The following is a 26,255-nucleotide window of genomic DNA, read 5'->3' on the forward strand; positions in this document are numbered from 1 at the left end:
AAAATTTTAAACGTGTACTTGGCGCGACTTTATACAGAGAATCTGTTTTTGGTAGGATTTTCTCTTCCAGAGTGTGTTTCTGAACAAGCCCCTGGTATAGCCGGATGGCACTTTTGTTTTTTTTATTATTTAGCTTATTTAGACAATCACGGTCAGCATATACGAATTGTACCATATAAACTAATACTTTTATGTTATAACTTGTTAACTGTGATCGAAATTACCAGTCCCTACGCCTCTAAATGTGTTTACACATTTATAAGCATAAGAACTGGCTAGGTCTAGCAGACCAACTCACAAAGACTTTGGTATATATAGCTAATTTGTATATACCAAAAGCAGAATGGGAAAAATCTGAGTGCAGATGTCTGTTTGGGGTGTTTGCATTGAATTGAGGGTATATAAGTGTATTCAGCCATTAAATAAATTATTTTTCTTAACTAGCAATTTTTTACATAAAAAAAAAAAAATATCGGACAAAAACTGTACCTATATAAATGTTTATCAATACATACATTATTATTTGTAAACTTTTTGTTTAGGGGAGAGTGGGGTCAATTGAACCAAAAATACTTTGACATTTTTTTTATATGAATAAAAGCAAATGATAACTTTTTTTTTTACAAAATTATAATTTATTATAGAGACTAAGGTAAGTGTGGGTATTACCGCGGCTTGATGTTTCCGTCCAACTTTAACAGCATGGTTTGAAGATCTGCAATAAGATATCGACTTAATTTTTTTTTGGATCGATAATTAACTTATCTTAAACCTTAAGAAAAATTAAGCGTATGATTTAATGTCGATTTCATAAAATAATTAGCATTTTAAAAAAAAATTCCAAGTACTACTATTACCGTAGACTTTAAAGAGGCTTGTGACAATTACCGCGCTACAGAGGAGCATTCCCTTCTACCATTTTTCCGGCCCCCTCTCTAGCAAATAGACTATAGCTCTCTCCTTTTAAGAATAAGACACATAACTTAAAAAATGATGAAAATTTTCAATAAATACGAAATAGTACAATTGCATCAAATGGTTCAATCGTCCCCTTTGCGGGGACAATTGAACCAAGAGTATTAGAACCACAAACGAATGACTTTAATGAATAATTTACTATTCATTACAGCTTAAAACTAAAATTACAACACTTCTAATAATATTTATTATTTTATATAACATTATATGTTAAAACAATCACTTTAAAAACTTCTGTCAATATAATTATGTTTTTTCTTGGTTAGTTTAGCTTATTTTCACATTCTGTCAAAATGCGCGCGCATGTCGGATTACAGTGTGATTCCTGTGGTTCAACCGTCCCCGAGAGTACTGGTTCAATTGACCCCATATGATTTTATTGAAATAATTAGTTAAAAAAAAAAAAAATTCAAGACCTATTCTACTAGAAGTAAAGTTTGAAATTTATGACTAATATATGTAAGAATCTATTACAAAAAAAATTTTAAGATTTCATTTGAAAATTAAAAAATTATTAAACAATTTGTCAAGAGCTGAAAAACAAAGTTCAGATTCCTAAAAACACAAAAACTTGAATTTTTTAAAATTAAATCATCATATTGGTTTAAAATTTTGGTCAGACTGAGGTTTAGTGTATTGAAATATAATTCCAAGAGGATGTCTCATTTTTATATTTTTTTCGATTTTTTAAGCTTACTGGTTCAATTGACCCCATTCTTCCCTACTGCTAATTTTGTTGGTATTTAAATGATCGAATAATTAATTAATTAATCAAATAAAAATAAGCAAAATTCAATACACGAAAGTAGATATCAAGATATTTGAAAAATTATTTATAATTTACATAAATCTGAATTAAACTCTCAAATAATTTCGATGTAAAATTACTAAAATGCAGAAAAAAAATAAATAAATTGAAAAAAAAAACGTATCTAATTTTTTTTACCTTTAATAGTCTAATAAATATTATTTTTTAATTTTATAGAGTGAATGATTTACTTCTTATGATACCGCACCGTGCTACTTTATTATTATTATTATTATTATTATTATTATTATCACTACTTATAATAATATAAAATAATATTTTTCTATGATAGAGAAATATTATTATAATATATGTAACTTTTTTTTTTGTTAATCATGTAAAATAGTAAAAATAATTGCTATTGTGATATTCATAAGGTATTCGCTGTACACATAATAGATATATATTTATCTTTTTTTTTTCATTGATAATGATAAACAAATATTAATAATACTAGATTGTACATCGAAATTGTTAATATTACAACAAACATAGTTAAACAAGATTGTTTCATCAATGTGTCACTTTACATAAAATAATTATACAAATAGTATTACGATAATTGTTTCGTTTTAAAGTAATAATTATTGTAATTTAATTTTAAAAGCATGATTAATTATAGAAACAAAGAATTGTCAAAAAAAAAAAAAAAAAAAAATTTCTTTTTTTTCTCGTAAGTAACCAATTAAACAGTCTTTAACTCCCAAATAGATGTTGAATTAATTATTGTTGAAAATGTTTTTTTATTTATGCTCTAATGACTTTGGATACCGAAGATTTAATTATTCGTTGGCGATTTTGCATGCAAACATCACATTGATAATTTTTTTTATCGATTATCTTGTTCTCCACACAATCTGAAAAATAAAAATTAATAATAAAATATGAAATACTGCATAAATAATATTAATATTTAAATAATTATATAATTAAAACAATAATATCTTTAAATAACATACATTATTTTATATTTAAGATATGAACCTAATACTCGATCAGAGACTAGTATCCGATCACTCCATGTATTTGTTTATCGATATTTATAAATATAGATATACAAATACAAGGAGTAATTGGGTATTAGTCCCTGGTCAGGTCTTAGGTTTTTTACCTTACATTATAAATAACTATATATTGATATTGATAATGCATGAAAGTAAATGCATATCAACAGCTTAATGCTAATATTTTATTTTAAAGCCTAATTATATTTGGTGGTAATTTAAAATTATTAGTTAATTAATTAAAACTATAATAAATGTTTAAAAAATTTTATGAATTATTATAAACAAGCATTAAAATATTGATTATTTTGTTAAAATAATAAAATTAAATGATTGAATATTAGTAACAAGAAAAAAGTCGTGCATTGTATAAGTTTTAAATTCAACCAAACATTATATTATAAAAGAAGAATGACGATGAGGATGATATCAATACCTAAGTGCAGATATTTGTCGCATGCACTGCAGTGCACTAGATTTTCTTCCATGTCGAGTCTTGATGCAGTATGACAGCGACTGCAATGTGGGCAATAACGACCTTTCCTCCATAGCCTTATTAATGATATAAATGACATAGAAGTTAGCGATTTAAAGCGACAAACATTGTGTTGCTTAAATTAATAATTGTTTAGGAAAATTATAAGTAATTTAGCAATAGATTTTTGTTAATAAAATTAATGCTTAAAGAAGTTTGTTAAATATTTGTTATATATTAGTTTGAATATTAAATTTTAAAGTTTATTATTAAACAATACTTAAAATTTATTGTTAATTTGAAAATACCGTATTGATGATAAATTAATGAAGATGATCTTATTAAATTTTCAGAAAAAAAAAAAATATTAAAATTATTATTAGATTCAAATTTTATTTCTTACTTGGAGCAAGGTACACAGAGAGTCGAAACGTAAACTTTTGTATTTTTATCGCCTTTTTTGTACTCGTGTTGCCATTGTGCTACGCTATTTCGATCAGCATTAATACCACCAGCTTCTCTCGAGCCACAACTAGCGCAAATCGCACATTCTTGACAATGCCATCTTCCTTGTGGTACTCTTCTTAAGCCAACACAATAAATGTGGTATCTATAATACATAAAAAAAAAATTTTAATATTAAATGATTATTTAATTAGATTAAATAATTATTTTAAAAGTAATTATTTAAGTATTATTACCCTCTATCACACATATCGCAAAATAACATTTTGTCTTCATCCGCTGGATCATGACATTGTGCACACGTTTTACAATCTGTACACTGCCAAGCATAAGCGTGGATATGAGGCACCATATCTAGAGTCAAATCTAAACAAGACGGGTGTACTGAAAAAAATAAATAATTAAATAATTTAAAAATTTTTAAGAATGTGTATTTTCACAAATTAATTTTACATCAAGTTTATATTTTTTTTTAACTTTTAGCAGTGAAAATAAAAAATTTTAATAGCAACAAAAAATAATTCTATAACTTTTGTCTTCTTTTTTACTATATTAATAAAAAACAATTTTTGATCTATGTATATATTCATTTACTAACGAGAGTTTAATTCTATTATTGATTATATTTTATTCAAAATAATAGATAAAAGCAAAATATATAATAATTTATTCACCATGTCCATGGCAGGTACCACATTGAATTAAAACTTCTGTCTTATTATTTTTATTTAAATGCTTCAGACACATTTTACATTTGAATGATTTGTCTTTTTGATTCGATAACTCAATATCTACATCATCCATTGTTGATTGTGATTCTTCTGTGTCTTGGGTACCTTCACTAGACGAACAGCTATAAATTTTCAATAATTATAATAACAAAATAAAAGATTATGGATGATACATTATTTTTTAAATTTATTGGGTTTACCTGGAATCATCAGAAGATGAATCACTATCACTGTCACTTTGAGAACCTTCAGATTGACTATCGAATTTTCTTTCATTAGGCCTCATTGGTCCATAAAGAACAGTATTTAAAGGATAATATCTCAATTCTGCTGGAGTGTATTCTTTATAATAATCAGTATATTGTCCAGGAATAAGAGCTACTGGATAATGACTACTTTTCCTTTCATCATTAATCTTAGGTTGTTTTGTCGGCACATGAATTGTAAATGTTTGAAGATCTAAACTACATCTTCGTGATTCATTTCTTGCTTTATTAAAATTAACATTCCATGATAATGCTGATTGAACAGCCATTTCAGCAAGATCAATACGATTTTTTTCAGCATTTGCAGCTGCTGTAAGTTCTTTTTGTTTTTTTGAATGTTCTTTTATTTGTTTTTCACGCATATGCTTTCGATATTCTTCATATTGATCAGGAAAATCACTACACATAATATCAAGTACTTCTGAACTACAAATTGCTGTTAATCCCATATCACACATTGCTTCATTAACAAGTAAATTTTCTCTTAAATAATTTCTTTCTTCCATATCAACCATACGTCTTTTTAAATCTGGATATTTTCTTTTAAATGATTTAACACCAAGATACTGCGATATTTGTTCTTGGATCATAAATGTTTCGCCTTTACGATCTAATGGCCATTCATACTCAGCTATTTTATCAACTGTAAATGGTCCTTCGTCTGGATCAAAATTTATTTCCATTCTTCGGTTTCTAACTTTAACTTTTTCTGATTCTGTTGTTGCTGTACTTAAGACACTCCCTTGAGATTCTTCATTAATTGTTGCTTCTGCTATTAAACAGTTAAATTATTACTTATTTTTTTTTTCTCATTTACAATTACAATTATATATACACATATTTATTTCCAAAATAAGAATTAATGGTTAGGTATCATTATTATTATAATTATGGTTATTATTATTATTACTATTATTATCTGGAGTGATTTTGAATAATAAACATTTAGAAAATTTATTAATGCAAAGCTTATTATGCTTAATGACGAAAAGACTGTAAACACGACAAGATAAGTTTATTTGTACGGCAATTTAAGAACGTCGGTATAACTTACTATTTTTAGATGACTCAGTTATAAGTCTACGAATAGAAATATATACTTTGATTTTATTTAAATGATAATTTTGATTGATATATTTATATTTAAATAAGAAACTAATGGTAATAATTTTTTAAACAAATAAATTAATATAAAATTTTTTTTAAAAATATATAAATTTAAAAATTAATTATTTACTATATAAAAATAATTAATAAATATAATTTTACCTTGATTGGGAATGTTTCTAGCGGGTGTTTGAGATCTAGAACCAGATTCAGCACTCATACGTGTTTCTTCATCCATAACTTGAACCATAGATATTCCATCATTACGATTGTTATCAATTTGTTTTTTTGATAATGGTGTAAGCCAATTTTGATGATCTGGAGTACCAGAAGATTCTTTTGAATCTTTAATATTATCAGTAGTTGTCTTTAAATGATCAGAAACAACTACACGAACTTGGTTTAATTTAGGAGATGGTGTACCATCATCATCTAATTGTGACATTATCGTAGATTCTAATAAAGAATCTTTTAATGGTTGTCGTAATGCTTTGTAAAGTTCTGAAGAATCATTTTGAATTTCTGATGATGTTGATTCTTCATCTAAAGTTATCAATGCTGTTGTAGAATTTTCAATCGCCGTTAAATTTTGTTCTAATCTTGCTTTTTTACTAATTGAAACATCCAATCGATCAAATTTTCTTTTACCACGACCACGTCCACGTCCTCTTTTAGGTGGCGCATAACTTTTTTGACTTCGACATGTTCTTTTTGGTCTTTCATTTTCTTTCGGTTCTACTGTACTTACAATAAAAGGTGTATCATCGATTGCTAAAGGATCTTGATTTATTTCAGTATCTGGATGTTGAAATGGTAAAGCATTTCGTCTAGGTCTACCTCGTTTTTTTGGTATTTTAACATCTGGTACTCTTATTGGTGGTACCTCATCGATTATCATAATATCTTGACTTGAATTTGAATTTTCATTAACAATTATAAGTTCTGGATGTTGTTCAATTATTTCACAATCATCAGACATATTGTTTGGTGGTTGAGTTAATATACTTTTTAATTTTCCTCCAATAACATCCGAAGTAGGTTTCGCTGATTTTACATGAGTTATACTAATTTCTTGATTAATAACATTTCTTTGCTGGCGACTTATTATGTTTGTACTTGATTCATTGAATTCTACTTGATTTTGATGTTGCTGCTGTTGTTCTCTTGGCACAATAGGCTGAATTGTTACTTCAGGAAGAATTTGTGATAGTTTTGTTTCCAATTTAGTTTTTTTCGACTCAAAAGAACATGCATTAACATCTTTACGTTTTGATGATTGTTCTGATGATTCTTCTTGTTTTCTATTAAAATTTATTGGTTCAATAGTTACTTCTGACCTATTAGTAAGTTGTTCTCGTTTTTGTGTAAATGCACGTTGAACTTCGGTTGAATCTTTATTGTGTAATGATTCAGTATCATTAGTTACAATCATTGGATGACCGCTTTTTGGTACTTTTATTTTCATAGATTCAATTCTTACTAAATCTCCAGATTTTGAAGCTCTACTATCATGTTCTTCGTGTATTTCAGACAGTTGTTGATTTTCTTCTTGTCTTTCAGACTGAATAATTTTAGCTTCACCATCTTTAGACACCTTTATCTTCATTGCTATAGGTGATTCTGATTTTTTAAAGACATTAATTGAGTCTATGTCTTTGGAACTTGAAGATTCGAGTGAAATTGATGTTTGACTTGATTCAAATGCTTGATTATCTTGGTCATTAGATACTTCTGAATAAATAATAGAAGCATCTCCAGTCTTTGACATTTTTATTATTTTCGTTCCTAAAGGTGATTCCGTCCGTCTAGGAGCTTCTGGAATTTCTAATTTATCTTTATTATCACTTGTAGTGTCTCCTGATATAATAGAAGCACCGCTTTTTTTTGAAAATTTCATTTTTACTCCAATTGGTGAATCAGTTCGTTTTTGGTTGTCTTGAATTTCTCCTTTTTCTTTTAATTTTGTGCTACTTCCATCTTCATAATCACAAGACAAAATTGACGAATCACCTGTTTTAAGACGTTTTATTTTTACACCTAATGGTGATTCTGTTCTTTTTGATTCTTGTAAAAATTCCATTTTATCTTTATTTTTAATTTCCTTCAATTCATCATCTTGTGTATCAGATTGAATAATTGAAGCATCTCCACTTTTTGACAATTTTATTTTCATTGCTATTGGGGACTCTGTGCGTTTTGGAGAATCTGTAATTGATTCTACTTTATGTTTAGATGTTTCTTTTGATTCTTGTTGAACATTTGAAAATTTTCTTTTTATTCCAATAGGCGAAAGTGATGAAGAACTTTCTGTATGCCATTGCATTGATGTTTCTTTTATATGTTCATTTGGAATAATAGAAGGATGCCCGCTTTTTGATAATTTTAATTTTATTTTTTCAAGCTTTTGTCCAGGACTATCTTCAGGATTCGGAGAATCTGTTGTCGAACGTACTTTTGGACTTTTTGGTGATTTAGGTTCTCCACAACCAGCGATTGCTGATTTAGCTATTTTTAAAATAATTCTTGATGGTGAACTAATATTTTCAACTTCGTGTCTTTCAGAATCTTTTCGTAAACCATCAGTTGTTTTATTGTCGTCTTTTATTTTATCTATATCAGTTTTTGACGATTCCATCATTTGCTCATAAGTTGACACTCTAGCATCTTGTTGAATTAATAAATTTGACTTTGGAGTTATTGATTCATAACATGTCTTCACAGATTCTACAATTGGAATTTCAATTTTTGGTGGTTCTTTTAATCGTTCTTCTAAAATTGATGATTTTGGAATATTTATTGATTTTTTAGTTAATAAACATTGCGATGGATTTGACTCGATGTTTATGTCAATATTTACTATTTCATCTTGTTCACTTACAGGTTGAATTTGAGTCTTAAGAGCATCACATTTTTCATTAACCTTAAGATCACACTCTTGATTAATTGTTACTTGTGCTTCTTCATTTAATTGTTTCCGTTCACTTTCTAATTTAGCTGCTTCTGATATTATTTCAGCTTCAGATATTGCTATTGATTCGCTAGTCGATGTTTCAAATTCTGGCTCAGATTCTGGTAAATCTTGACAAATTTTTGCATCAGGCGTGTAGATAGCTGGAAAATTTTCTCTTTGAATTAATTCATTTACTGTATCATTAAGTATTTTTGATGTTAAATCTGATTCTAATTCCTCTTCCTGTTCTTCAGACTCTTGAAGAAATTTAACAGCTGATTCTAATTCAGATATCTCTGGATTTGTTTGTAAGACTTCAGTAATAGAATTTACGTCTACTGTATCCTTTACATCAACTGATTTTAATTTTTCTTTTGAAATAAAACCGAAATTTTCATTTATTTCTGGCTCTATATTATCAGTACTTGTTATTATTTCTTCAAGGCAATTATTATCTTTATCATTTAATTCTTTAGAATTTTTCATTATTTTTTTCTCCTCTGTTTCCTCAGTCTGTTTATCATTTTCATTCTCTATATTACAGTCAAGTTCTGAAGTTTCTGTTTCAACTAAAGTTTCAATAACATCATTAAGCAAACTATTTATTTGATTATTTGATTCATTTTCTGGTTTTGAAATAAGTAGTAAATCGAGAATTGAACTTTTTTCAAGTTTAGTCAAAACTTCTTCTGAAGAATCTTCAGTAATTGCACTATTTACAATGGCTTCGTCACTATTTACCGATTTTTCCAAGTTTGAGGTAAGATCAAGATCTAATAAACCAACTAATGGATTTTCAGAATGTCGAGAATCTGGACAAGTTTTTTCATCTAAGTCACCAGATTTTGATGAAATATTCTTTTCAACTTCTTCAATTATATCAGATTTTATTTCCGAAAGATTTTCAGAACTTTCAGTAATAGTAGCCTCATTATCAACTTTTTGAGTATTAAGATTTAATTTTAAATCAGTAATAGATTCGTCTATTTTTTCTTCAGACAGTTCCGAATTATTTTGTTCAATTTCATTCGTTTTATTTACTACTATGTTTTTATTATTTTCACTAGTCATTACAATTTCTGTATCAATATGATCCAATTTTTCATCTGTTTCGGACGTTACTTGTAAAATTGATAATTGTTCATTATCTCTGATAATATTCTGAGAAGGTGATTCTAATAAATTAACATCTGATTCTATCGGCTCTTTCGTTGATTCTAATGAAATCTCTATATCTGATTGAATATTTAGACAATTATTTTGTTCTATATTTTTATTATCTAGTTTTTCATCATTTTCAACCAGTGATTGATGACTATCATTATCAATATTTGTTTTTGGAATATCATCTTTATCATCATCTTTAATTGCTGTTACACTTTCATTAGATACATCTAATTTAATATTTTTTAAAGATTCTTCTGAACAATTAATATCTTTTTCATTAGTTTCTTCTTCTTTAGTTTCAATTTCAATAACACTAATACTTTGTGGAGTGTTTTCTTGTATCATATTTTCCGTCACTTTTTCTTTACTTTCTAATGAAGAATTAGGCAATATTTCTGATTTTTCACATTCTATTATAGATTCAATTATTTCACTTTCTATCGTTTCACTTTTATCAACAGTTTTATCTTTTGTATCTAGTGGTTCAATATCCATAATTTCTTTCATTTCACTTTCATTTTTTGCTATTATTTCGTTAGTTTCTTCTGACTTATTTTCTTTACTTGAAAGATTTTCTTCAACCACTTCGACTATTGATATTTTAATAACATCAGAACTTGTCGTTTGTTTTTCCGAATGAAGTTTTTCATGTATATCTGGATTTAACTCTTCAACAATACCACTTACACACTCTGAACTTATTTCAGAAGTTAACTGATTGTTATCATCCTCCTTGGTATTTTCTGTTGAACTTGTTTCATTTATTATTTCTTCAGCTGTGTCTGGAATACTTACAACTTGTTCATTTGTTAAAATTGGAGTAACTAGAGATTCAAAATTTTCAATGATGTCCATTGATGTGTCGTCAAAATTAGGTATTATATTATTCTTATTATTATCATCGACTTCCGTTTTGACTGGGCTAATAACTTTCTTGATTTCTGTATCAATTTCATGTAATTCAACGTCATTTACATTGGAATTAATTTGCTGACAATTGTTTGAATTAATTTTAACTGTTTCTTGAGATATAGAATCATTTTTATCCTTTAAATTTTGTTGATGGTCCTGGGTAGGTGATTGTATAACGTTTTCTAAAGATGTAGATTCAGCAAAAACAGTGATTGGTGCTTCTACTGATAACTTTTTCTCCATAAAAATTGTTTCAACCATTATTTTATTTATATCATCTAATTTACTTAAATCTTGTGAGTCATTACCATGATTAATTCGGTCAGTACATTTAATATCGTTTTCAGGAACTAAATCTACAGATTCTCGTGATGATTTTTCTCCAACTTTATTAAGTTCAATATTTTCATTCCTTACTGACGTAGTAACGTCAACAATACTACTATAGATTGATTCAATAGTTTCAATATTACTTTTATCATTTATTTTACTATTTTGTTTATCCACAAGAGGTTTACAAGAAAATACAACTTTTGGTTCTTTACCAACTTCATCTAATTCAGTACCTTGAGAATCTTCAGAAGTATAAGCGTCTCCAATTAACTGAAGGCTTTGATTGATACTTAATACATCTTTAACATTTGAATTTTTATTATTTTCTCCTATTTCTAAAACGAAAAAAAATGATTATTTTGGTATTAATTGTTAATTGTAAATGTTATTTCATAAAATTAATTTTTTTAAATTTACCTTTTACTTCAAAATTTTTCGATATATCTTCATGTTTTACTAATTCATTTTCATTTTTCTCAATACTTAATGGATTCGATGCATCACAAGAGTCTAGTTGAGAATCTGTACTACCAATTTTACCACTGTCATTACTTTTTATAAAGCTATCAGAGTTTTTATCTTTTAAGTTTGTTAATAAATTAATTGATGGTGGAATTTCACTTTTATTTACATCTACTTTATCATTTTTGATAGTTTTGTCGGTAATTTCAGTTTTGGAGTCAGTAATGATTTTAGATAAAGCTGCTATTTCACTTTCTAATGTTGAATCAGCGGGTTCTGATTGAACACCAATTATATCATTAATATCCATTATACTCAATGCTTCTGTATCATAAGTTTCTGAATCACTATCAACACTGTATGGTGCATAACGTTCTGGAGATTCATCTTTATTTTGTTGTTCACTATTTAAACGAGCGTTGTTTTCCTCTTTGGAGCCAAATAGGCCCATTTTAGAAGATTCAGACATTGTTCTTATTAGTCTAAAAACGTGAATTATTTACTACCAATAAATTTAAAATATATTTAATGACAATTTAATTAATTGTAACATTCTCACTTCTTACACTTTCGTCAAAAAATGTTTTATTTTTTTTTTTAATTCAAATTATTTATTTTGATTTTATACTTCCACAATAATTTTACATTTTAAAGAATATTTATTTTCTTATTTAAAAACATATAAATTTTAATTATTATTACTTTACTTACGTATATTTTTACAACATAACCAAAAGATTTTTTTTTCTGTACAAATAAATTAGGTTTATTTATTTTAACAAATTGATTATTGGAAATTAAAAAAAAATATACATATAATTTGTAAATAATACACGTCTTACTGAGGACTTATGTCTCCACGAACTTTTAAAATATTTTGTTAATACATTATCACAATCACAACTTTTCACCGACGCCAAACTAAGTGCAAACGAGAGTTTTACCCTCGAATTCCGTTGTACATTGTGTGCAGTTAAATGTAATGACATGAAATTTTATCGACTAATGATATTTGAGAGTAAACAGAAATAACCAATAAGATATAATAATTTTATTTTCTATCATCTCATTGGTTGAAATTGACCGCGAAAATTTAAAATTATATTTTCAATTTTGTAATAGTTATAAAAGCCTTAAGTAGCACAGGGAGAACTTTAAGATGTTATAAAGATGTCTTTTAAAAGGACAAGAAAAAAATCTTTTTTGTCTCAAAGTCAAGTTCTTTTGTATGAATATGACGTACAGATGTCGGTCCTATGAGCCATAGAAAATTTGTGCGATTTTGCCTATGTTAAAAACGACATTTCAATTAAATAATCGTGTAGATGGCTTATTTGACAATTATTTGTAATTTACTTTTTGTCGTCACTTGTAAAATAAATTTCTGATCATTTTGTTAACATTTTGGTACCTTATTGATACGTCAAGAAACAGCCTAAAACTGATATTTTATAGATGTCACAAAGTTGTGCGCTAGTTTACAGCAAAAAAAATTTACATTTATAAATACATTAATTAAAAAAATTATTGGTACTTTATTAGCTTTACATAGTTATGATTATTTATTTATAAAAATAACCACATATTTAAATGAGATTACAGTATTAAAAAAATAGTTTTAGTTATGAGGAAGATATTGAAAAATAATATTATATAAAATTATGTTTATACAAAAGAGTATGATAGTTATTTTAATTAGTATGTTGTTGAATAATAATATCGCTGTAATTTTCTCCCGAAGTGATATTTAAGTTCTTTTCATTAGCAAGATGAAGTAGAGATACAAACGCTATCGGAAAACTCAATTCTTCAGCGTCATTTTTGGAAAGCATATTTGGAAGTTTTGTATAAATTTCACTAAATCGTTTTTGTTCTTTTATTGTTGTAGAAGATTCAATATTTTGAGCATTTTCTTTATCAATTTCATCTTTCTTTGTTAAACTTTCCCAAATACATTTTTTTAAATGACGAACATCTAATTTCTTGGCTCTTTGTGAGAAAGGTATATAAATTTTCTGCGTCAATTTTGGAGCTTCAATTAAATTATTGCCTGTGAAACCAACTGCCCGAGATTCATCATCAAAAGCACAATCATTAAATACTGCATCATCATTTTGAACGTTTGGACAATAATTTTCGGTATCATTACCATTATCATAATTGTATTCTTCATTATCATCAGACAAAACTAACATATCATTATTTGATTTTTCTTTTAAAAATATTGTTTGATCAGATCGTAAATAATATTTACACAATGCTTTATTATCTTCCTCATCAATTTCTTTTGGATTAAGTAATTTTTTTATAGACCAACAACGACTAACTGTTGAATTTTTTAAATTGGCTAAATTTTTTTTAACTTGAGTACATTCTTTGTCAGCTATTTCAATAATCCCATCATCAAATTGTATTGTTGGGTCTTTTTTCTTTCTTTTTGGATTTTGTTGACAAGCTTCAAGTTTATTCTTAGTCATATTATTTGTAAGTTTGCTGATCTTCCAATGTGTAGGCCCGATCCAGCGAATATCAACAGCATCACTGAAGTATGAATACTCAAGTTTTTTATTCATTGGCATTCTCTCAATAATATTTTGTAAGTCAGCAACTACATAAGGTGCTTGATTAGTAGCGTGACATCCGACTTCATTTTCATTTTCATTATCATTTTCATCAGCAGCGAAATAATTTACATCGTTGAAATTTTGAGCATCATCATCAAGTGGTATACTAGCATCAGGATCAAAAACAAGATTATCATCATCTTGAGAGAAGGACTCTTGAGAAGGCATATTTAATGCTTGATCTTCTTGTTCGATTGACCAATGGAGAATTTCAAACTGCGAAAAAATACTGTTGATATCTAAATTAGAATCTGCTTTTACTGGAGGCCATGGTAATCGCGATTCATCATTATCAGCACCAAGTTCATCAACATCATTATCAATAATTACATCGTTGAATGGATTAAGACCAAGACCCAGATCACAATGCTGAGGTAAAGATGCTTGATACAACATATTGGTAGTCTGACAGTCACCTTCTCCAAACATTACTGGAGTGTAATCTACAACATCAACTTTTCCTTGAAGTGCTTCAATCGTTGTAAGAATTTTTTGGCTTCCTTTCTTCTTTTTTTTCTTTTTCTTGGGTTTGCCATTTTCTTCATTAGTTTCACCACCACCTGACATTGAGCGATCAGCATTTGAATCATCATTATCATCATTGTTTTTTCTGTCTTTAGTATCCAAATTACCAATCATTTTTAATGTATCTTGATGTAAAGCATCTACTCTCAATGCATAAATTTTAGCACTAACATCAAGAGTTGTTCCAGCCATATGTAAGTTTGGAATACCCTCACTTTTATTTCTAACCATATATGTCATATAGTCGATCATATTTAAGCTGAAAGCATTTTTAATATTAATTTTATTCTGTGCACTTAGTTTTATACATTCAGCCATTCCTTCAGTTATCTGCGGGGTTGACATATTTGATACCGCACCAAGACGTATAGAACGTCGATTTGTTGAAGATGGAAAAGCTTGAACACTGGATTCAGTGCGTAGCGCTTGCCGTTCAGCGGTATCATCATTAGTCTCTATCTCAATTGAACTTGGTTTGACAACGAAACCTGAACGACGCCGAAGAGGACTTGCGGTCGCATTGTCAGCTAACACATGGCCAAAACTTTTTCGATTGTCCATTTTTTATATTTTAATTTTGTTATTACTAATTTCAAAAAGATAATTATTGATCCTGTAAAAAAAAAAATTAATTCAATTAACAAATAAACGGAAATTTTATAATTATATATAATTAATATAGGGGTACTTACAATGTAAAATTAATAAATTACCCGCTATTTTGTCTAAATCAGTTTTTAAAATATCAAGAAGACAAAGTAACCTCTCTAATTCTATGTATGCCTGTTGAAGAACTTCTAATTTTTTTATTTCTTCTTCTGTAGCAATCAAATTAATATTTTCAATTGAATTTTCCTAAACAGAAAATAAACAATTTTTATTATGACGCCATTTTTATAAAACGTACACTAATATTGAGCTAAAAAAAAATGAACATAAAAGGACATAATACGAATGAAATACCATGAATTTACATACTTTATCTGCCATTAAAAAAGATAACATATTATTTCTGAATACCATGTAGTTTTTGTTTTTTTTTTTTTATTTTCAATAAATCACGAGTATTTTATATACCAACAAATATAAACACATTAGTATACTGACGCTTACGATGTCCGTTAGAAATTATTTTAAATGTGAGCAGTGTTTATCGTTTAACAGTCATAAAAAAATCCAATGTGTCTCCATCTATCAGAAACACTATGATTTTTTGGGTGCCATCGAATTGTCCTAAAAGCTAGTTATCTACAGTGCTACTGAACGTCAGTTGCTGTTTGTTCCCTATAGAGCTACGAAGCGGTTGATATTTATGGCGCATGTATTTGATTCCAATGATTGTTTGAGATAGAGGTTTTTTTAGTCTTTCAAATTTAGACACTGCCATATTTCAATGCATTTGACTTTAGAACCACTATAATTTCAGCACCAACGTATTAAATCTCTTATAGATTTAAGACCTATGATTTTTATCATCTCTTATACTATACACCTACATTATGATGAGTCTTGTATTATTCATGACCGTGTAACTTAGAAAACTTATATAAAATCATCTCTCACTTATAAATACATAGATATTATAACGCAACATATTTAAGTGACTTATGTATTAAGTGTCAAGCTAATTATGTACTTGTCATAAGTAATATCAATGCAATTGGCAGCTAGTTCGATTTAACTCCACAGTAGCTTTAAGCCTTCAACTAAATGCTGCCAATATATTACGTCCCCGCAGTTTTTGTAGACCTTGTATGTTTGTGTCCGTAATGCTTAGCAGCTTTATAATTACGGTTACCATTAAATTATCAACAATGGTAGTTAAGTGCTGTGTCAATAAATGTCAGTAGTTACATATTCCCTATAACGTTAAATTTCTTTGATATTTATTTCAGATGTATTTAGAATTCAATGACTATTTGAGATAGAGGTTTTTTTAGTCTTTTAAATTTGGACACTGGCATATTTTACTGCATTTGACTTGAGAACCATTATAATTTCAGCACCAATGTATTAAATCTCTTATAGATTTAAGAACTATGATTTTTATCATCTCTTATACTATACACCTACATTATGATGAGTCTTGTATTATTCATGGCCGTGTAACTTAGAGAGCTTATAAAAAAATCATCTCTCACTTATAAATACATAGATATTTTAACGCAACATATTTATGTGATTTGCGTATTGAGTGTCAAGCTTATTGGGTACTTGTTATAAGTAATATCAATGTAACCGGCAGCTAATTTGATTTAACTACACAGTAACTTTAAGCCTTCAACTAAATGCTGCCAATATATTACGTCCCCGCAGTTTTTGTAGACCTTGTATGTTTGTGTCCGTAATGCTTAACAACTCTATATTTTCAGCCCAGGTATACTTTGTTGCTATTTTCAAAAATTTTACCGACCGCTACGATTGTCGGTTGTTGCCGATAAAGTAAATTTGGAATGGTAACTTGATAATACATTTAACACTGTTTTTTAAAATTCATACGAGGATACGTCGGTCGGTGCTGCTCTCTTGTGAATATTTCACAGATCTTTTTGTTTCAAATATTTATTATAACCAAATGTTTCTCAAAATTCTGAGAGGTATATTTTCAATGGTTCAAATACAAAAAAATAATTTTTAGAACTTATTAATTAACAATAAGAATGCCAGGACGTTCCAATATAGGAGAAATCCGTCTGTTCAGTAAAAATAAAGTTTGAATTATATTCGTAGCTCAAGATTATTTTTAAAATTTTTGCGTAGAGGTGGGCGGTGCAGAGCGGCCCCCCTAAAATTTTGATCATAAAAAAATTTTTTTTTTTTTGTCTAATTACTATAAATCCGATATATTTCCGCATTTTTAGCTCTACCTATTACACCTAGGGCAAAATGGACCAGCCGAAGATTCTGAAAAAATAATTCTTTCAAATTTTTATCGTCAAGTTAAAAAAAATTTAATATGTTAATCCATTTTTCGGATGATTCTCTATAACTGGGGCAAATTTGGCCTCTAAAAATATTCGAAAATAATAATTTATATTTTAATTGATAAAATTTTTTAAATAATACGAAATGATCTGTAATTTAAAAAATCAAAAAACACGTTTCTATAGGGTTCAAAATAATTACAAATAAGAAATATAGAATTGTTCTTTTTTTTTTTTTTTATTAAATAATAATTAATAATTAAGCTAATCGAGGGGGAACGATTTATCACAACTTAAATAATTTTTTTTGAGTTATATGAAACCAAACATAGTTGTTAAGAGAAAGAAATACATCCTTAATGATGAAAACAATTTAAAAAAAAAAAAAAAAAAAAAAAAAAAAAAAAAAAAAAAAACTTTTTATCATTTTTTGGAGGGGGCAGCTCTGTCCCACAAAAAAAAAAAATTTTTTCCAGAATTTCGGCAAAATGTCCATAAATTTGTTCGAAATAAGACAAAAGTGATCTGATAGTTAAAAACCACAAAAAGTAATAATTGGCTTAGGAGGGCCGCTCTGCCCCACCCTCCCCTATTCATATCTGGTGATCTCTTTTATAGTTTTGGATTTATTTTGGGAACGAAGTTCCTTATGGGGCGTTGCGGAGGGGTATCCTTACTGGCAAAAAACGTTCATAAGGCGAGAAAAAAAATCTGTCTATCGGTTGACCCTGCGGGCCAGCCCCAAAACTTCCCGGTGTTTTCGAGCTCCTTGAGCTCGAAATCATTATTGTAAACACATTTTTGAGCTCTTCGAGCTCGAAAATACTTTCGTATGCCATTGTTTTTGAAAAAAAAAAACCGTTTTTTAGCATTTCTTTTTCCCGCGATATCTCGCGAACGAATTAACTGATTTTGATGGTTAAGGTGGCAATCGACGCATTTTATCGAATTCTAGAGCTGAGTAGATTTTGAAGTCGATCGTTACAGTCGTTTCTGAGAAATCACTAAAAAACTAAAATAAATTTTTTTTTTTTCGTAATTCGCCAATATTTTCGAGTCTACTTGATCAAATGATCTGAAATTTTTAGGAAAGTTGACGGCCAACAAACTCTTTCGATTGCCACCTTAACCATCTAATTCGGTTCATTACTTTAAAAGTTACAAAGAGTTTACACACACACGCACACACACACACACACACACACACACACACACACACACACACACACACACACACACACACACACACACACACACACACACACACACACACACACACACACACACACACACACACACACACACACGCGCGCGCGCGCACACATACACGCACTCGGACATTATTCTGAAAATAGTCAGAATATCTTCCTAGGACCTCAGTACTTCGACATCTGATGAAAACTCGATTTTCGAAAATCGAGGTAAAAATAATTACTTCCCGAATTTTTCGAAAATCGTCGTAAGATTTGTATGTATAGTCTATGTATGATGGCTATACAGTGTCTAATGTATAGTCTACGGTATGACTGTTAGTATAGTCGAGAAGATGAAAACCTACGGTAAATAGTCACAGGTCTCCTAAAAATATGGTTGATGGCTTAAACGATCCGAAATGGCTTCTAGAGAAAACATTGTTTGGATTTTTTCTGGACAAGAAAATTACAATTGTTAAAAACAAAAAACCGTTAAGCAAATTAACCGCCCATCTTTTTGGCCAGAAAAAATTCTGGTGTCATCTAGACACTTCAAAGAATATGATTTTTTGGTAATGAAAGTTGTATCACCATTTTTCAAAAAGTTATTCAATTGTTAATTAACATTTTTTTTACGGGTTTGTGTTATAATAAAAGGCGGTATAAAATTTTAAATAATTAATCTATAAATTTTTTGCTTCTTAAAGCCCTTTTTATAAACATACTCAACAAGATAACGTCATGAAAGTTTATAAATTACTTTTTTTTCATTCATTATTAATTTTTGAAGTAACGAAAAAATTAAAATTCTAAATAATGTATGTTAAATAATTTTTTTTGAAACTTTAAGCTATTACTGATTTCATATACTTGTTAGGCATTATATGATTACTTTTCAAATTTTTTCATGCCATTTGTTTATAAATTTTTTTATTAATTAAATATTTTAGAAAAATTTTTTTTCACCATATTGTTAGCGTAAGAAAATAATGATTTTTAAAAAATAATTTTTTCTTAAAAACAATATCTTATTGTTTATATTCGTTTCTTTCATATTTGGATTATTTTAATAAATAATTCAGAAATCGTTTTTTTTTAAAATCATAATTAGCATTTCTAAACACACTACTGGAAAAAATTAAAGGATAAAAAAAAATCTGAAATTTTTGGGCGATTTTCAACAGCCCATGTAGGAACTTACAAGCTCTGACAACGGGGCTAAGCACGGACCAGGACTGGGTAACCCAGCTCTGGCTCCCCAGTGTCGGCCCTAGCTAAGGCCCAGGACTGGGCAACCTAGCTCTGGCTTCCCAATGTCGGCCCTAGCTTAGGTCCAGTCGTGGGCAACCTAGCGCTGGCTTTCCATCCTTGGCCCGAGATTAAACCAGAACTAGTAAGCCCAGCTCTGGCTTCCCAATGTCGGCCCTAGCTTAGGTCCAGTCGTGGGCAACCTAGCGCTGGCTTTCTATCCTTGGCCCGAAATTAAACCAGAACTAGTAAGCCCAGCTCTGCCTTCCTAGTGTCGGCCCTAGCTAAGGCCCAGTCGTGGGCAACCTAGCGCTGGCTTTCCGCTGTTGGCCCCAAACGAGACCCAGTCATGGGTAACCCTGCTCTAGCTCTTCAATATTGGCCCAAGCTTGAACCAGAACTAGTTCACCGAGCTTTGGGTTTCCACGGTAGACCCTAGCTAGGACCCAGCTATGAATAACTTTTACCCATACAGGAAGCCCCCGAGTTGAACGACGGGGCCATGCCTGGGACATTATTGGGAAGCCCGTCTTGGCAAACCTATACTGTCCCATGCCTGGGCCATAACTGGTTAATTAGTATTGGCCATTCCAATGATTACCCAGGCTTGAGCCAAGACTGAATACCCTAGCTTTGGCCAACCCTAGAGTCACCCTAACATGGGCCAAGATTGAATAACCTAGCCTCGGCCGTTGGATGGTTACCCTAACATCGGCCAACACTAGATAACCTAGCCTTGGCCAAGCCGAGAGTCACCCTAACTTGGGAATTATGGTGGTAGAGTAAGATAATTAAGCTGGGTTCTTGATAAATAATCAATTAAATTTAATAAATTTTATTTTAAAAAATTATGTAATTATAATATAAATAATACGAAATTATTTTTTTCTTTCTTAATCGAAAATATAGATTAAATTGCTCTTTATATTTCATAAAACCGAGTAGTTGTAGTAAAATGAACAAGTAGAACATATAAAAGTTTCAGTTGAACGTTAGTAGGTTCGTCCAGTAGCCAGCGTTCAAACCCAGCAATCAGAAGGACGGCAGTTCGCGCCCAGAGCCCAGCAGAATTTTCACCGAGTTTTTTTCACGTTATTTACTTCACTTAAATAGTTTAAACGTTAATGATCACACACTCTAGTACTTTAATAATAATAAATTTTTTTTTGAATTGAATTTATGTGTTTTTTCGATGCATGGGCCAAGTCTGGCAACCAAGCATGGGTCAGGTCTGACAACCAAGGTTGGGCCAGGTCTGGCATGCAAGCATGGGTCAGGGCTGGCAACCAGGCTTGGCACCCAGTTATCATTCCAGACTTCTACCAACGCTGGAACAAGGCTGGCTTACAAGCTTGGCCCAGAGTTCAACATAGTTGAACCAAGCCTGAGCCAAGCCTGGGCCCGTCGTACTTTCCTGTCTGGGTCGGGACAACAGATTTTTAGCGTCTCCCAAAAAAATTGTTACAATGCAGTGATTTTTTTTAAGCGAAAAAGTTTGTCTTTTCTTTTCAAAATTTTCATTTTTAATTTGTAATTAAACAGTGTCTTGCATCATAAATTCAAACTATTTTTGAAAAATTGAGCATAATCAGTACGATATGTTCGAAGATATTGCAAAAATCAAAATTTTCAAATATGTTTTTTTTCGGATAACTTGTAAAGTACTTCATGGATTCATTCCAAAATATATCCAGCTCTAAAATTTACAAGGTACGTCGAGTGCCACCTCAACCATCAAAATCGGTTAATTTATTTCAAAATAAACCGTTATCGAAAGAATTGCGAAAAATTGTTTCTAATTAAATTCAAATTGTTTAACTAATCAATTAAAGTTGTTTTTGAACGTTAATGATTAAGAAACTGGATTGAATGCCACCTTGAACGTCAAAATCGGTTCATTATTATAACCGGGCAGCGTTGGTATACGACATGAGAGTGCGGCTCTCTCGCTGTCTCTGTCTGAATTTGGTCTTTCTCTGTCTCTCATATTACAGCCTGATTGCTAAGTTTGGCTGGGTTAAGCGCTAGACCACAGGGGATGATTTCGCGCAGCAGGTGACCGTAAGTCGGTCATGTGCGCATAATTAGGTAGGGGTCATCGGAGGTTGGGACCTGAGACGTCTCGATCAGGATCGACATTCAAGTCCAAGCTATCGACTCGACATTTAAGTGCAGGCAATCGATTCAAGTGCAGGCGATCGATTCAAACGACACTCAAGTCAAAGTGCTGATACATACAGCCTCGTTACTCGTTGCTCGATTGTGAAAACTGTAAAAATTCTAAATTATTTTGCTCTCTCTATAAACTGGTTTATAAAACCAAATTTTGTTAAGTTGATTATCTAAGTGATTTGTGTGAGAGTATCCAGCACCAAGTCCAACATCAACAGCCAGGATCCGGAAGAGAAGGTCCAACATGCAGCGGCGTCCAATACCATCAGTACGTCGAACACAATAAAATCCAGATAAGATTTATGATAAAATTATTATATTTTTATATCTCTCTCTTCAACGTCAATCTAGTGTGAATAATTATTATTTATTTCCCATGTCCATTAAATCGTTACATGTAAATAAATTTATTTTGTTGTCACTAGACACTTATTTATTCATAGAAGAAATTTAATTTATATAAAGGGGAAATTTGTAAATATTTGGGGATTTGGTTAAATAAAATTAATTATATATAATAATTAAATTAAGTCTCAAAGAAATTACTTTTCATCACCAGTGTCTTAGAGAATAAGTTTAATTTCAGCCGCGTGTCCGGTCAAAACGAGTCGACCTACTCTCTGAGATCTATTTCCCGCATTTCAGAACCAGCGATATAATAATTATAATTTATATTTATAATTAATAATTAATTATTGAATCGGGAAATTTTGTAACTATGGTTCGTGGCTACTGGACACGAAGTAGCCAAGGTCACCGTTATATTATTTCTAAAGATATTGATGACGATAAGTTAAAAAAATAATATTTTATACCATTTCTTTCGGATAAATAATAATAAAATGTACTAAAATATGTTCAAAATCATTCCAACTGTTAGTCTTATTGGTCTCTCTTGATCACCTCATAATTAAATGCAACTTCATCTTTAATTTAAATATAAATAAAAGAGCTGATTCCATTTTGAAATTGATCTATATATCAAGAGGTTGAAAGTTATATTTGTATAACTATTTTTTATACAAAATTTTATTTTAAAACATTCTCAAAATCTACCTGACCAATCGAATTTAAATTCATAGGGCTTCTGTTAAATGTAGAATCCTTTTATATTCCTTTGTATCATTTCAATAGGACGGTTTGCTTAAAAGTTTTAAGATATTGAAACACATACATACACGCGCAGAAATCCATCTGGAAATCATCAGGATAGCTTCTTAGGACTTAAAAACGTCAAAATTTGATAAAAACTCAATTTTCGAAAATCGGACTGAAATCATTAACTTCCCGAATTTTCATTGCGGGAAGTTAAAAATTGTCCTAGGATTTAAATATTATCCAACCATTGACAAAATTGGTTGTTTCTATTTAATACCGGTCTCTTTGCGTAACGTCTTCAGAACATAGAAAAAAAAATTATGGTTCTTCTATCCATGATATTATAGTAAAACATGTGTAGTAGCGAGTACTCGATATGTGCTAAAGGGCACTACATAAATAGTACTGATTTTACTATACGTGTGGTTCAGGTTATTCCAAGGTTATTCCTTTACTCCAATTTGTAGTAACCTAAACTACAGCTGCTGTTGTAGCAGCTATAATTTCTTGTCCGTGAAAGTTTACTTTTTATAAAAAAATTTATTATGTGTGTATTTCAGATATATAAGATGCTATGAACGTCGAGCTCACGGTTGTCCTGCTCGGGGAAAAATAACAAATGATGAACTTGATTTATCGATCGTTCATAACCATGTAAGAAATCCTCAGTTGCAGAAATATTGCATCTTTCAAGATGCATTGTTTATTGCGGCAACGGCACGCCCTTATAGATCCCTGAAAGTTATATTTGACCATTTGAGTGTGCAGTAAGTTTTTTCAGTAGCTACGATTTTTTTTTCGACACATGCATGCACTTATATAAATATATATATATATATATATTTACATATATTGTGTCATTTTAAGGCTATATTTTTTTTTTACTGCTATACCTGAAAATCTGGAAGTATAAAGAAAATAAAAAATTATGCCGCTGGTCTAAAGGGTTTAAGTCTAATAGCGGCTTAGCTCATCAAAAAATTCGATTTATCATTTAAATAACACGAGAAATTTTTTGTTTTTAACTTTGAGTATTTTTAACTCGTGAACAAATCAATAGATTGAATTGACTAATACACATTTTTATAAGAAATTGAACACTCGACAAAAAAGGTCCTATCATTTTTCGATCGATCCATCTGTTCTAAAGGTTATTAGAGCTCGAAGTCAAGTTATAGTAAATTTCGAGATCTTTTTACTTTTCCGGCAAAACTATCAGACTTATCATAAAATGTTGTAAGGTCTTTTTTGTTGACGATTTTATTTTCTAAAAATTATTATCAGTACAGTTTTTTCAAATTCCGCATTGTTTTCTAGTTACTTTAATTTCAATATCAAGCTCTTGTAATCGATCAGAACACTACTTTTTTAAGAGCTTGATATTAAAATTAAAATAACTAGAAAACAATGTGGAATTTGAAAAAATTTAACTGATAATAATTTGTAGGAAATAAAATTTTGTACAAAAAAAATCCTAGAATATTTTGTGATAATTCTGATAGATTTGCCGAAAAAGTAAAAAGATCTCGTAAAAATACTCTAAGTTAAAAAAAAAATTTCCCGTATTATTTAAATGAGAAGTCGAATTTTTTGATGAGCTAAGCCGCTATTGGACTTCAAACCTTTAGCCCAGCGGCACAATTTTTAATTTTCTTTATACTACCAGATTTTCTGATATACTAGTAAAAAAAAAATTTAGCCTTAAAATGACACACCCTAATATTTATATATATATATATATATATATATATATGTTTGTATGCATGTATGTATATCTACAATTATAATTCCCATGCTGTATCATCAAGTTTAGCTATTTTGTTTTTTTTTCGAGTATGGTCTTCTATTATTAAAAATTTGATTTATTTTTTTATCTTTTCATTAAACTTATTCTTTATTCTGTCTACCAAATGCGAATTTTCTCATTATCTACTTGAATTCACGTTAATATCGGATGAATAAACATATATTCTTATATATAGAAATCATGAAGCAGCGTCACAATTCACATGGCGGAAAATGCAGCCGCTTATGGAAAGTTGGCGCCGCAGTGACCGACCACCTCGTCCACCGATTCCAAGCAATCTACAACAGTTTGCCGATTTTTTAAACATGCCACAGTGGGCCTATAATTAACTTTACTATGAATAATTTTTAGTTTTAAATAATTCACCAGAAATAATAAATATAATCATAAATTTTAACGATTTGAGAAAAATCTCTGCTCCAATTTTTTAAATGTACATCAATAATAAATTATGAAGCAGAAAAATTAATTATTTAATTAATAAAATTTTACTGAAGTAATCATTACAGAAAAAAAAATTAATCAGTTGATAATAAAATAATTGCACATTAAATTTTTGTCAATAAACAATTAAATTATTGCACTTCAGTTTAATGGTACGGTGTTACAAATTTTTTTTAATTAGTTGGATTTATTTTTTAATTAATGAACACGGGGTAATCGATATTCACAATCGATATAATTGCGGTCTTAGTTTTTACTTTTCATCATTTTTTTTCTATTTTTTTTATAGTAAAAAAAAAAAAGTAATAAATTTAAAAAAAAAAAAACAAGTATTTTTTCCTCCTTCAATTAACAATTAATTTATAAAAATAATTAATATTTATAATAATAATTATTCGACAATATTTTATTTACTTATAAATGTTTTACATACTTGCGAGACTTTTTAGTTTATTTTTATCAAATTCGAAATTTAATTAATTTATCAACTAATTAATTAATCAATTAATTATTTTAACGTTGCACACTAATAGATTTTACGAATTTAAATAAGCAATAAATA

At 29.3% G+C, this 26,255-nt stretch overlaps 3 protein-coding genes across 7 annotated transcripts; 1 reads left to right on the top strand and 2 right to left on the bottom strand.

Annotated features, from left to right (window-relative positions):
* Positions 1–2,193: 2,193 nt before the first annotated feature.
* Positions 2,194–12,635, bottom strand: LOC103578396 (interaptin). Of its 4 annotated transcripts, XM_053738085.1 has the most exons (10): positions 12,501–12,635; positions 12,370–12,405; positions 11,614–12,140; positions 5,997–11,531; positions 4,662–5,499; positions 4,405–4,583; positions 3,967–4,114; positions 3,669–3,875; positions 3,227–3,342; positions 2,194–2,643 (listed from the first exon to the last, which is right to left on the bottom strand). In XM_053738085.1, the coding sequence occupies exons 3-10, from the start codon at positions 12,125–12,127 to the stop codon at positions 2,534–2,536; spliced, it is 7,647 nt and encodes a 2,548-aa protein (XP_053594060.1). In that variant the 5' UTR covers positions 12,128–12,140; positions 12,370–12,405; positions 12,501–12,635; the 3' UTR covers positions 2,194–2,533. The 4 variants fall into 4 exon arrangements, with proteins under 4 accessions (XP_053594060.1, XP_053594061.1, XP_008557711.1 ...); XM_053738086.1 differs by lacking the exon at positions 12,370–12,405; XM_008559489.2 differs by having other exon boundaries at positions 4,662–5,496; positions 11,614–12,405.
* A 526-nt stretch (positions 12,636–13,161) lies between these two features.
* Positions 13,162–15,953, bottom strand: LOC103578398 (condensin complex subunit 2). Its single transcript, XM_008559490.3, has 3 exons — positions 15,786–15,953; positions 15,500–15,662; positions 13,162–15,420 (listed from the first exon to the last, which is right to left on the bottom strand). Exon 3 carries the CDS (start codon positions 15,366–15,368, stop codon positions 13,350–13,352), a length of 2,019 nt encoding a protein of 672 aa, XP_008557712.1. The 5' UTR covers positions 15,369–15,420; positions 15,500–15,662; positions 15,786–15,953; the 3' UTR covers positions 13,162–13,349.
* Positions 15,954–21,763: 5,810 nt separating this feature from the next.
* Positions 21,764–25,931, top strand: LOC128667581 (uncharacterized). Of its 2 annotated transcripts, none has more exons than XR_008403518.1 (3): positions 21,764–22,612; positions 24,003–24,209; positions 25,425–25,931. XR_008403518.1 is itself a non-coding variant. In XM_053738228.1 (3 exons), exons 1-3 carry the CDS (start codon positions 23,796–23,798, stop codon positions 25,576–25,578), a joined length of 450 nt encoding a protein of 149 aa, XP_053594203.1. In that variant the 5' UTR covers positions 23,246–23,795; the 3' UTR covers positions 25,579–25,931. The 2 variants fall into 2 exon arrangements, 1 of the variants encoding a protein (XP_053594203.1); XM_053738228.1 differs by lacking the exon at positions 21,764–22,612 and adding an exon at positions 23,246–23,884.
* Positions 25,932–26,255: the final 324 nt, after the last annotated feature.

Source organism: Microplitis demolitor, chromosome 4 (assembly GCF_026212275.2).
Source record: "Microplitis demolitor isolate Queensland-Clemson2020A chromosome 4, iyMicDemo2.1a, whole genome shotgun sequence".
In the NCBI taxonomy this organism is placed as follows: domain Eukaryota; kingdom Metazoa; phylum Arthropoda; class Insecta; order Hymenoptera; family Braconidae; genus Microplitis; species Microplitis demolitor.

What these genes read in the sequence shown, in the direction of transcription:
- LOC103578396 (XM_053738086.1), bottom strand. Translation starts at nt 12,127, where the DNA reads ATGTCTGAATCTTCTAAAATGGGCCTATTTGGCTCCAAAGAGGAAAAC. An exon ending in TGGTACCTGCCATGGACATG is followed by an intron (nt 4,115 to 4,404) that starts GTGAATAAATTA and finishes TATTTTTTTCAG; the next exon opens with TACACCCGTCTTGTTTAGAT. An exon ending in TGCGATATGTGTGATAGAGG is followed by an intron (nt 3,876 to 3,966) that starts GTAATAATACTT and finishes TATGTATTATAG; the next exon opens with ATACCACATTTATTGTGTTG.
- LOC103578398 (XM_008559490.3), bottom strand. Translation starts at nt 15,368, where the DNA reads ATGGACAATCGAAAAAGTTTTGGCCATGTGTTAGCTGACAATGCGACC.
- LOC128667581 (XM_053738228.1), top strand. Translation starts at nt 23,796, where the DNA reads ATGTGTAGTAGCGAGTACTCGATATGTGCTAAAGGGCACTACATAAAT. An exon ending in GTGGTTCAGGTTATTCCAAG is followed by an intron (nt 23,885 to 24,002) that starts GTTATTCCTTTA and finishes TGTGTATTTCAG; the next exon opens with ATATATAAGATGCTATGAAC. An exon ending in TTTGACCATTTGAGTGTGCA is followed by an intron (nt 24,210 to 25,424) that starts GTAAGTTTTTTC and finishes TCTTATATATAG; the next exon opens with AAATCATGAAGCAGCGTCAC.